The sequence below is a fragment of the Talpa europaea genome (assembly GCF_964194135.1).
Source record: "Talpa europaea genome assembly, chromosome: 12".
Classification (NCBI taxonomy): Eukaryota; Metazoa; Chordata; class Mammalia; order Eulipotyphla; family Talpidae; genus Talpa; species Talpa europaea.
Genome location: NC_140079.1, coordinates 71,503,738 through 71,516,485, shown reverse-complemented (window position 1 = coordinate 71,516,485; position 12,748 = coordinate 71,503,738). Strand labels below are relative to the sequence as shown.

General features: G+C 41.4%; 1 protein-coding gene across 1 annotated transcript in view; it reads right to left on the bottom strand.

The window, feature by feature from the left end:
* Positions 1 to 12,748, bottom strand: part of SPTA1 (spectrin alpha, erythrocytic 1) — a gene marked incomplete at both ends in the record, with an annotated part of 55,559 nt that overhangs the window by 27,728 nt on the left and 15,083 nt on the right. Inside the window, 9 exons of the mRNA XM_084248461.1 lie at positions 427 to 613; positions 1,070 to 1,221; positions 2,276 to 2,413; positions 3,758 to 3,850; positions 4,635 to 4,852; positions 6,799 to 6,921; positions 8,142 to 8,385; positions 10,149 to 10,330; positions 11,575 to 11,779. Coding sequence (XP_084104587.1) covers positions 427 to 613; positions 1,070 to 1,221; positions 2,276 to 2,413; positions 3,758 to 3,850; positions 4,635 to 4,852; positions 6,799 to 6,921; positions 8,142 to 8,385; positions 10,149 to 10,330; positions 11,575 to 11,779 — 1,542 coding nt within the window. The remainder of the gene's footprint in view (positions 1 to 426; positions 614 to 1,069; positions 1,222 to 2,275; positions 2,414 to 3,757; positions 3,851 to 4,634; positions 4,853 to 6,798; positions 6,922 to 8,141; positions 8,386 to 10,148; positions 10,331 to 11,574; positions 11,780 to 12,748) is intronic.

The following is a 12,748-nucleotide window of genomic DNA, read 5'->3' as shown; positions in this document are numbered from 1 at the left end:
CTTTCAGTGAGTTTTCTTATGGAAGTTTCTTTTTGGCATTCTTATATAATTTTATCTTGTTTCATACCTTCCTTTTCTACCTCTCCTAAGTTATATCCATATCCATATATCTCTGCCTGTGTCCACATCCATCTATATCTTTATCATACATGTCATCTTTATCATAGCACACCCAGGAGAATTTGGGGGTGAAGGGATTGCAGGCTCCAAATTGGGGTGATTGGTTTCCTCTCCATTTTCCTTTCACCTACACACCCTAGAGGAAGCTCTGACATGTGGACATCTCGGTAGCTCTCCGGAGGATATTTAACCAATGTGGAATGAATGAATCAGGAGGAGAATGAATCAGGGCAGGAGACAGGAGATCAAAGGAATCAATGACACCCTAAAAAAACTGGAGGAGAAGAGACATTCTGTGCTTCTCACCGTCTGGAACTCATCAAACTTTTTCTGCAGTTCCCAAACATCGTCGAGTTCCACCCCAGTGTTTTCTGCCTTTTTCTCTCGGATCCAGTCCAGCATGTCTCCCGCCTCATAAGCCAGCAAGAACTCATTGTAACGTTGCAGTAGACGCCGCCTACGTGCCTCTGCCCGGTCGAGGAGGGAGTGGTACCTGATGAAGAGAATGGAAAGAAGGAACAGATGCTGGAGAAAACAAAGAAAAGCATTGACAGAGTGAGGAAGGGAGAGAATAAAAAGGGTGAGAGAGCTAAAATAAGGAGCAGGAAAGAAGACAGATGGAAGGAAAATGGCTTTGAGAGCAGAGACCCAGAGGCAGTTTTCCATTTAAAAAAAAAAAATAGAAAACAAGCCGATGTCCTCATAGCATGAATGGCAACCTTCACCATTCTACAGCAGTGACATTTTTTATAGAATAAAAAAGTGGAATTTTCTATAGAACAGGATAGGGCGACTAAAAAAGCCTGGCAGAGTAAACAAAACTCATATGAAAACCAGACCTTTGGCCACCTTAAAAAGAGCTAATAGATGTAGTCAGGGGAGAAGTGTCTTTGGCCAAGAGAATGTGTTCGGTCAAACACCGTCTAGTTCTCCAGCTGCTAGAACTCACTGGTTCTCGATCTGTTCCTGGCACTGGGTGATAGTGCCTGACTCTTCTCGTCGCCGCTGGGGGAGTGTAGGGAACTCATCATGGGCCAGTTTCCTGACATAAACAGCTGGCACGAAGCCCTGGTGATCGTCTGCTTCCACCTTCCACCAGTCCTGGAGGGAGAGCAGAGGCCTGTCCTTCCTCAGTTCTGGGGAAGCCACACATGCAAGAAGCTCCAGCTTTCGTAACAAGTTTCTAGCATAACAGCACAGACACAGCTGGTGGCTGAGAGAAACAAACCACAGCTTGTGGGTGGCATGTAATATTCACCATTGCAAAGAGGGTAAGTAAGGAACTGCAGTGATAAGCCTCTGGAATCAAGGAACCCACCATTTGATGTTAGAGCCTTAACTTTGATGAGGTTTTCAAAAACCAAAGACAGTTCTGATGGTGGGATACTTGTCCGCTAGAATTCTCAAGAAACAATGGAACCAGAATTGAACTGGGTTCCCTGCAGGCAGAGCATCTGTGTAAACAGTTTCACAAAGGATTACATAATCTACCCTAGTTTCCCAGAGCTCCTAAAAATTGTGTGTTGCTCTGAATTTCACTCAAGTGTGTGCTTTATACTTAACTGTCACCCTGATCCCCTCTGAGTATTTTGGGGTATTCCTGGATGAACCACTCTGGAGTTAATGTCCTTAAAGAATAATGTGGTGAAAAGGAGAAGCCTGGGCAAAGGGAAGGGCATTGGTACAGCTTCTTCACGAATGAAACATCTTGCTTCTCTAAAAATTCCACTAGCTCTCAGAATGACAATATTGCACCTCTCTTCCCAATAATTTTGAATATAAAAAAATGACTAAAGCCAATATTTTGTCACTGTTCTCACAGGCATGAGGTCTAAAAAAAATCAAGTCGACAAAAGACTTCTGAGCAGGCTCCACCTGACCCCAATCATTGCTGCCTGTTCCTGCAGGAAGAGGAACAAGCAAAGACGCAGGCAGGAAGGGTTTATAGCGCTGCCACTCCACTTACATGTGCCCTTGGGCAATTACTTCAGTTCTCTGAGTTTTCATTTGCAATTATCACCCCACAAGTACAGGCTCCTGGCTAGATGGAGCAGTTTGTATAAGAGAGACAGCCAATCATGAATGTTGATGAGCCAAAAGATGGGTATCTGGCAGGGTTGGACAGAGACTATGGAGGAGCCACAGGGGAGGTCACCTTGTTGATGGAGCTGAGCAGAGTTAAGACGTCATCTTTCTTCATGGTGACTTCTCGGGGGCTCCGAGCCTGGAAGTCATATAAAGCCACCACCCTCTCCTCTCGAGCTGCTCCCTCCACTGGCGCTGCCTGTTGTTGCTGAACAAGTTGGAGGAGAGCATGTCAGTTACTGCAGGAAACACCTCCCTCTACAACTAGTGGGTGTCTGGGTGGGACCGGTGAGGGCAGCCCTGATTAGATTTTGCATTATCATTTTGCACCCCCAACCCCCACCCCCAGCACTTCTCAGGGGGCAGGCAGGTGGGGCAGTATGAGCACAGACTGAGCAAAGTGATTGTTGAGTTTGCTGGGAACTTACAAATGTTCTCAAGTTCTTAAATCAGGTGTAAACATTATACATATCAAAGTTCCAGAAAATCATTCGAGATCATGAAAGGCCCACTGTCTCCCATAGTCTCCGTTCCCCGGGCCTCCACTGACAATTCTTCCAGCACCTAGGTTTTTACATTATTACGTCTAGAAAATCAGCTTTCTCTGTCTTTTTTTAGGCATGGCTGACCTACAGCTCTGGAAAGGCTGCTGATTGAAAAAAAAAAAAACCAAAAAACTGGAGCATAAACTGAGAACAAACATTTTGTATCTCTCTCTCTCTTTTTTAAAAGATTTATTTATTTGTGTATACAAGAACTGGGGTACAGGCCAGAGGTGTGAGGGGTGAGAGGGTTCACCAGAGGGAGTGGAGAACAGAACAGGCAGACTGACTGAAATACACTGCTAAGTGGAGCAGCGGGCTAAGGGGGGACAGGAGAATTCTGCTGCACCATGAGGGTAGCTCCTTGGAGGGCCAGGGATCAAACTCGTGCTGCAGAGGCTGCAGATAGCGTCATAGTGCTCTGTGCTTAACCCCTTGTGCCACCAGGGAGGACCTTGTATTTCTCTTTATTAAGCAACCTGCTTTCCAAGGTACATTCCCCTCTGATTTTGACTTTCTATAAATATCATGTCTTGAGACAGACAAACAAAATAGAAGCTGTCTTCATAACAAATACTTGTCCCATCTTCAGAATGGAATTGAAGATATACCTCCCCCAAGCAGATCCTCTGACTTTATATCATTCAGGTACTATTTCCTCATAACATGCATACATACAAAATGCATATGTAATGTGTGTGCATAATGAAGTTAAGGGAGGATATAAGAAGGAGAGATAGAAACAAAGGAAGTGAGAAAGGAGAGAGATGTAAAAGGAAAAATAGAGGAAAGCAAAAAATATTCTCCTAAACACATGATAACACATGAGAAGTTCTTATAAACTAAATATCTGTAGCTTCTACAGAGATGCTACCCTCCTTGCCCATAATGGTCATAGACCTTGATATATATTTTTTGCCATTGTTTCCTGGGTTACGGAAGTAAATTCCATAGAGAATTCCTTTTCCTCTGAGGTGGGATGTGCTTCTTGGCATCCCTAAGGTCCATACCTGGCAGGCCTCTGCCTGATCCCGTAGCGCCTGCATGCTGTTTCCGAATGCGTTGAGGTCCACTAGGAAGGCCTCATGCTTCTTCAGAAGAGCCTAGATTGAGGGTGGGAGGTCATCAGAAGCCATCCAGGAGGACTAAATTCCTTGGGGGTGTTTCAACTTTTATCATGGATTATGCCATTATCCTAATTCCTGGTAAGAGACACTTTCCATCTGCTAGTTTGCTTTAAACCCTAAAATTGCAAGTATCTATTTCAAACAAAATGAAGTGAAAATCGCACAATTATTTATTAATACATGTCAGAGCTGAAAGTAGATGCTGCTGATAATGTTATTTTGTAAGATTAAACATCAGCCTGACTTTATATGGTCATTTCAATTACTTCTAGTGTCAAAGGTTTGTGAAATACTATACTGACTTGCCCTAAGAAAATACACAAATCAAAGAAATAGATGTCATAGTAATTGTACCCTCTGATATTCGTCTTGCCCTAACAGATCTGTCTGATTGTATTTCAATAAAGTGATCAAGGTTCTTTAACCTTAAAGCCATGGTTAGTTTGTGAAATCCCAAGGTTACTCTGGGAAGTTTAGGAAGGAACCAAGACAGGCGTGGGTCCCTAGTCATGCCATTCTGGATTGAGATAACCTCTAAGGAAGGTATGATCTCTGTGGGATTAGAGAAACACATGAAACTTTTGGGACCTCTAGCAACTCTGAGGGTATCCTAGTGGATGAAGGCCAAAGGTTATCCCTCTTGAGACCCCAAATATTCTAACAGCCCTTATGCCTGTTCCATAATCTAAGCAAATCCTAAATTGATAAATTGGTACCGTTTGATGGAGACTGGACAACGCCAGCTTCAGGCCGCCCTTACCCCAGCTGCTTCTTCATTAGCCCCATAGTTAGTGTTGTCTACAATAGGTTCCTTCTCTCTGATCCACGCGTCTGCCTCATGTAGGTCAGCCAGGTACTGCTGGAACTGGACATTGGCCTCAAGGTCCTTCTGCCGTCTTGCAGCCCGAGCCTGAAGAGACTCCATGTTCTTGTTCAAACTCTTGACCCTAGAGGCTACATCTTCTGCAGCAAAGTGTCCTATGGGGCAGAAACAGAAAAGGTGGTGTGACCTTACCTAGTGTGACCATACTTTAGTCTTTGGATGACCTGGGAGAGGAAAAGGGGGTGTGAGGATACTACCGCATGTAGTTAATATCACACTGAAGTTCCAGGGAATTGGAATGTCATAAGTGATGTCAAGCAGCACCAGGTACTAATGGGGGCAAGTGTGTGTGAGGTGTGAGTGGCTGGTATTGTCCATGATACATACAGCTGAAAACAGAACACCTGTGTGTGGATACAACTCCCGGTTCCAAAAACATGTACCCTCTACACCAAACAGAAAATTCAGCAGATTTCCTTATCTGCTCATAAAGGATCACATTTATAGGAATATAATAAATGACTAGAAAACAGCATAAACTAAGAAACAATGATTTTCAGACACTGGGCAGAGAATTCCCTGAGAGAAGGGAGTGAAATGAGATTGTTACGTTTATGCCTGGGGTAGGTTCTAGACTGCCTTGGGGGAGGCTAGCCCAAACAGAACCAGCAGTCTAAGGGGGCAGACAGGTCCGGGCTGGGGAAGACAGGGCAGCTGGGGCTTCTGGGCACTGAAGAGAAGCCCCTGACAGACAGGGAGCCTCAGAGGCCCCAGGAGAAGCCCCTGGATGGCTTGCTCCTTTGCGCACAAAGGAAACCCTGGGGGTGAAGAGAGAATGACTGGAGAGCACCAAACCAAACAATTCCTCAGGCTCCCAGAGGGCTGCAAATAATTAAAATTAGCACCAAAGTAAAACACATTATAACACACAAAGTAGAGTCCTTAGGTGGGTCGATCTTAGTAGTGAGTTAATTTTTAAATCTGTTCCAGAATAAAGGCTTCCCTGGATGTACATAAGAAAGTAGACGTAAGAAGCTCAGTGCCTGTCAAGCTGAAGAAACTGGATAAACCACACAGTACTACATCACAAATTGCTGAAAAAAGGGTTTAAATAAATCAGAGACCAAAAAAAAAAAAAAAAAAAAAGAAGATACTGCATACAAAGGAGCAAAGATTATAATGAGAGCTAAGTTCTGGGTAGATGCTCTGCAAGTTAGAAGATAATGATGCAGTAGTATCTTTAAAATACTAAGGGAAAGAAACTCAACCCAGAATTTATCTCTGTGGAGATATGTTTCAAAATGAAAGCAAAATGAAGTCTTCTAGATCAATGAAAGTCTAGAGAATTTAAGGCCGACAGACCTGTACTCTCAGAAATGTTACAGGAAGTGTTTCATATAGGTAGGTGAAATATCAATCTAGACAAAGGAATGAAATACAGGGGTGGGGGGTGCAATTGTATGGGGAATATAACCAAAGTGAAAATGCATACATTGTGCAAAAATGAAAAATGATGTAAGAATTATTTAAAATAAAGTATTTAAAAAAAAAGAAATACACTAGAAGCAATCAATATGGGACTAAATATAAAAGGCTTTTTTTCCTCATTCCATAGTCTCTTTCAAAGTCAACTGGTTTTCAAAGTAAATGTTCTGAACATCATATGTAAGCAAAAGAAGTTTCTAAAGATGAGAGATCAGAATGAGGCGAGGCACTGAAACTATACAAAGTGAGAAATTTAAAGAAATGGGACTATTTACCATGACGATAATAAGGCACTAGGAACCCAAGACCTGTCTTCACAGATCTGGAAACTTCCATAAGCAAAGGAGCCTTGTTTATTTTATAAAACTTTGGAACTTAGATTCTGAATTATGTCAGGTCTACAGAGAAGCATATTGATGATCATCACAAGGTGGGGAGGCCCCTATTTCTAGAATATACAAATAAAATCTGTATACCTGTGTCAGAATGCTGATAGGAAATTTCTACAATGGGTGGGAAATAGATCCGATAGCCTTATATTCCTGTGAAGCCATAAGATGGTGCAAACGTCTTCCCAGAGGTGACAACCAAGTAGCCTAAGCTGAATCGTACGTACCTTCCTCTACCATTTTGTTCCCTCTCTCGGTTATCACCCGGATGCGTGGCTCATGACTGGCAATGTCAGCAAGGATGACTTGGTGCCTATTTAGAAGATTCTTGGAGGCAACCAGGTCCTTACCTACAGAAAAAAAATGTGAGCTTTAGGATTATCTTGGTTCAAAGAAGTAACGCACTTCACTTTTTTTGAACTCTTGGGCCTACATGTTCTTCTCTTCGAAGTTCTAATCATTGAGTGGGATTTTTTAAACTGGTGCTGCCTGTCTGAATTAACTGTACTCAATGTTGTTCTGCCTCTTGGCTCTTTGTAATGAGAAAATTCAATTCATTACTTTATAAAAAAATAACAGAGAAATCCCGATTTTTCTTTGGAAGGTGGATAGAAGGGCATGTTAACATCGTAGCTCAAATTTCCAATAGGATAATATAACTGATTTTCTCTCAGCATGCAATATGGAAAAAGCAAGAACTGCCACTTGCGAAATAGCATGATCTTCAGAAGGTTCCTGAATACACTATAAAAAATAGATATAACTTAAAGAGTTACTCCCTGAGGCCTAACGTGAACAGGCACTCAAGTGCCATCTATGATGAATGCCTCCATCTCTAAGATCACACAGTTCCACTTATCTGTTTCATCCTCCCTGTCTCTCTCTGTGCTCCACTTCTCCCCCCAAACTTTCCTTCCCTGTACTTCCAATTCCAAATACCATAGACTGCTCTATATCCTTCCAGTGATCCTCAGCCTTTACTCTTCTAGCAAGTTTTCCAGACTAATCTCTCTCCTGCCACCATTGTCCTTCTCTCAGAAATGCTCTCACTTCATGCATGCGATGCTGTGTTATGTTTATGTTCACATTTTTCTGTACTTTGGTGCAAGTCTATCGGCACCAACTCTGGTGAACAGACAACTTCTACAGGACAGGAATATCTGGATTTTGTTGGCCTCTTGACCCTTTTCATCCTTATAATGCTTACTTAATTATAAAAGGGAGTAACCAGCAAACTATACAAAAACACTTGGTGTCTCAAACACAAATCAAAGCCTCTCAGTACAAGACCTTTGTAATAGCTTAGGTATAAAAGCAAGTAGCACAAAAGACTCTAGCTCTTCCCAGGGGCCCTGTACTCATGGTACTACCTACATATGAACTTAGGAGGGGAATTTTTTGATATGAATTTATAACAAATTGTATGAAGAACTGGACAAATTTCCCTGACTCTGAGGGGAGGGAGCTGAGAGCAAACTTTTCTCCCCAGCTCTGCTGCAATTGCAGTTCTCTCAAAGGAGCTGAAATTTTGGTTTCTCTTTGCAGCTCAGTCTGTCCAGATGGCACTGACCGAGGTAGGTGGAAGTTGCTGAGGGCTCAGTCTCCTGGATCCAGGCCTCCTCATCCTCTGTGTCTCTACAGATCTGTTGCAGGCGGAGGAGGTCAATGAGCTTCTTTTTCCGGACAGCCAGTGGCTCTTTCAGAGCATTGAACTGGGAAACCAGGGATTCCTGCCTTGCCCGTATGTCCCCAGCATCTGGATGGCCTATTTCTTCAAAATAAGCAGCCAAGTCTGTGAGGGTATCCACCTGATCCTGAGAGAGAAACAAAGTGGGTTCAGGAAATCCCATCATTACTAGGAGGGGCTGGGGTTTGGGGTGAGGGGCCCATGGGGACAATCAATTTCTATAGCACTGTTAGGATCTCTGAGCAAATCAGTGAACTTGATCAGGAGAAATGACTACATCTAGAAAAACTTCATCAACTATGAGCTATTTAAAGAAAAGTAGTTCTCAAACCACATCTCAAAGGATAACATTTTTGTAGAATGACTAAGGAAAACTGAAAATTTGGGGATAATTTTTAAAGTGTAAATATAGTAAGATTTATTTATAAAATTAGTAAAGGTATAAAAATAATTTATTAAATTAAAAGCATTTTAGGTACATGGCATTATAATTTGGCATCTATCTATCCATCTACTTGCTATCATCTATCTAGTACATTGTAGCCACATCCAAAAGTCTAGTTTCCATCCATCACTTTATGATTGATCCTTTTAACCCAATTTACCCACACTTCCCTTCTCGTAATCACTAAGTAGTGGTTCTTATAATCTAGGGTTTGTTTTTTTGCTTTGTTTTATCTTTCACAAATGTGTGAGATTACAAATTGCCTTTCTCCATGGGAAAAGAAATTCCCTTAGCATCATCCCCTCAAGATTCATTTATATTGTTGCAAATGCCAGGATTTCATCTTTTTTAAAAAAAAAAAAATCTGAGTAGTATTCCACACTCTCTCTCTCTCTCTCTCTCTCTCTCTCTCTCTATATATATATATATATATATATATATATATATACACACACACACACACACACACAACACACACACACATATATGCCACATCTTTACCAGGGTAACTTTAGCATCTTAAAATGGAAACTTTGGAAACTTTCCTTCCTTGATTTTTGGGAGCATTTTGAGAAGGATAGGTAATAGTTCTTTTTTGAACATTTGATTGACTTTACTGGTGAAGCTATCTGATCCTGGGCTTTTGTTTTTTTTTTAGAAACTTTTGATTACTGTTTCAACTTCCTTACTTATGCTCAAGCTGATCAGACTTTCTATTTCTTCCTGATTCAATCTTGGTATTTTGTGTGTTTCTAAGAATTTGTGCATTTTTTCTAGGTTGCCCAATTTGTCGTCGTAAAATGTTTATAGTAGTCTCTTAAGATGAGTCAACTGGAAGTAAGTTTCTACTGAGTGCTCTAAAACTCATATTTCATATTTTACTCTGGAAACTTATTGGAAAAATGAGTCTGGTGAAATATTAGGAAGATCATTCTGGAACTGAAATCCTAGACAGCGGCATTATGGCCCTAACCCTGTTAATATGTCCTGTGGTGTCAGGGAAATTGCTTTACTTCTATTGGCTTCACCTCTCTTAACAGCAATAAAAATGACAGGATCAAAGGTATTTCCAAGGTTTGATTCACAGAATGCCAGAACAGGAGAGGGAATTTTATTCAACCTTATTTTACAGGTATGGAGATAGAGGTGTAAAAAGGTGAACAGATAAACTGAAGATCATACAATTAGTAAATGGCAAGGCTACAAATAAAACCCAGCACAGTGTTCTACTGTCTGGGCACAGTCTCCTATCAGTTTCGGGACTGACAGAAGACATGAGCTGGGAGACGGTGGAGTAGAGGGGACATAGGGATAGGCAGTAGACCAACTGAAACTCTCCAAATGTTACCTTTGGTTTTCTGTTCTCTTTCTCTCTTGACAATAATTTCTCATTATGTGTGTACTCAGAGCATATTTACCAGTTAGCTAGAGAGCTAGCAACAAACCTGGCGAGCTGTTACAGCTGACTCCAGGAGGCCATGTTTCCGGAGTAAATTCTGCACATCGGCCAGACCTTTTCCATAATCCTCGGAGGTGACCTGCCCCTCCACCTCCTCCAGCCAGCGCCTCAGGTCTTCTGCATTATTTTCAAATTGCAGTTGCTTGTTCGCTTCGTGCAGCTGGGTCCCTAGGAGCAGACATTGGTATAAGACATATTCCTCATTGTGCAATGACTGTTCCTCATTGCATGAAAATGTACCCTCCACCCACTTAAGGAGCAATATGTTATTTTGATATTGCAATGGGGAAAATATGACTGTCTAATGAGATTATATAAGAAAACACTTTAAGTTGTAGAATTTAGATGCTATTTGTTTTTTGAATATGTTTGTATTCTTAAAACAAAGATAATAAGTTATAGTCTCAAGTGAGGTATCATGCTTGACCTGAACCATCTTGGGTATTTTCATGTCATTTGTTGCTTGCTCTTCAGATGTCTTTTTCAAATGAAAGTGAACCCAAGCACTATATTTTTCAAGAGAAGTACAAAACTTGGTGCTTTCTCAGTTTCAAATCTTGAAGTGTCTGTTTACAAATGTCTTTCCCAGAATAGAGCTAGCCCCTGTTAGTTCCTGTCCTTCAATACAAACCACCCTCCACAATTTTCTTTTCCAGAAAATGCCTCGATTACCCATACTGTTTTCTGTTAAATTCTCAATTCTATGACCTTATAATTATTATTTGCATTATTTCTGTGAAGCATTTACTGTGTTTCCTTAAGGGCACTTCTTATTACTATGTGCAAGTTGTTTTCATTTTCCTAAAACAAAATCAAGTTGACATCCAAGACAAGCGGTGTAGTATATCTCTTTTATAAACTGGGCATCCATGTCTACTGATGATGTTCATAACAAGAACACTGGCAAAGGAATCTCATGATTTGCTTTAATTATAACAATGAATTAGTTTTCCAAAGTGAAAGGTGAAGTTAAACGCAGACTATTCAGACAGTCATGGGGGATTTTTAAGGAGCTTTCAGATAGGAGAAAAAAAGCAACAAATTCCATTTATATGAATAATATTGTAGGAACATCACATGTGACCCTGACAATCTTATAATGTCTGATTTAATAACTTGGGTCTCATAACGGCTTGTCTATTGAACTAAAATATGTAGGTTTGATTTAAGTCATTAATTTTAGAAAAAGAAAAAAGTTTAGAAAACAGAAGTCATTTCAGTGCAAATAAACCCTACAGATATATGAAGAAAACATGAAATATAGTAATTTTAGGTTGGATTTAAAAATTTCTTAGCCAGTACAGGATGACACAGCAAAGCAAGTGACCTTCTCACAGAGGTCACCAGGCAAAGACGAGAATGGGAGGTTCTAGATTTAGAAATTAGCCTTTCACCAAATCTCTGCTTCTGACCTTTCTGAGCTGTTGTCTCCAGCAGTTCCTTCCAGAGGCTGGCAACCTCATTCACACGAGCTGCCACATTTTCAGAGGCATAGTGGTCTCTTTCAATCATCTCCTGGCCAGTTTTCTCTAAGTTATTAAGCAGGTTCTCATTCGCTGCCAATTCTTCTTCAAAGACTTGCTGCTTTTGAACCCGGCTCTTCAAGTTCTGTGTATCCTGAGATGACAAAAGAAGATAAAGGGGAATCATCATTTGAGAAATGAGGGGCAGGTGGGGCCTCCCCTGGTGGCGCAGCGGTTGAGTGCTGGGCTGCGGAGCTGCCCGAAGCCTCTGCAGTGCCAGTTTGATCCCTGACCACTGGTGAGGGTCCCACGTGGCGCACAGACCTCTCCTGCCGTGCCCGCTGCACCCCTCAGCGGTGTATTTCATCAAGTCTGCCTGTTCTGTTCCCCGCTCTGGCTCTGGTGAATTCTCTCACCCTCCTGCGCTTCTGACTGTACCCAGTGCTTGTATAAATGAATAAATAAATAAATCGTAAAAAAAAAAAAAAAAAAGAAATGAGGGGCAGTTGTTTTGAGGCCTGGGATTACTTCTCACTCTAAATCTGACTGATTAGATTTAAACAGCATCCCTGGGACAACTGTCCTTGTCCAAGCACTGAGCCAGACAGCACTTAGGAATCTCTGTGACAACTTGCTCTGTACACATGGCAGGCATGGTTAATACATGTGTGCCTATATTTCTACTGAAACTGGTTATGCTCTGAAGATCATTCAAAATATAACACTCCATGCAAGCTTAACAATTGGTCAGAACTGTCTTGAAAGATGAAATTTGCATCATTCCTGCCCTAGTACATGAAACACCCACCCATTTTCCCCATGTAGAGAAGATATGTTTATCCTTCATATACTGGACCTATGACTATTCTAGAGAACACAAATACACATTCCTGAGTTTTATAGAAAGGCAGGTACAGTCCTTGTTCATATTTCTATAAAAATATAAAAGGATCATAAGTACACATTTAAGAGTAAATTATATCTGAAAAAGTAAATACTGTTGGCCTCCCTGTGGTGCAGCAGGTTGAGTGCAGCGCTGTGAAGCTGTCCGCAGCCTCTGCAGTGTGGGTTCGATTCCTGGCCGGCCAGGGAGATTCCCAAATGGCTTGGCAGACCTCTCCTT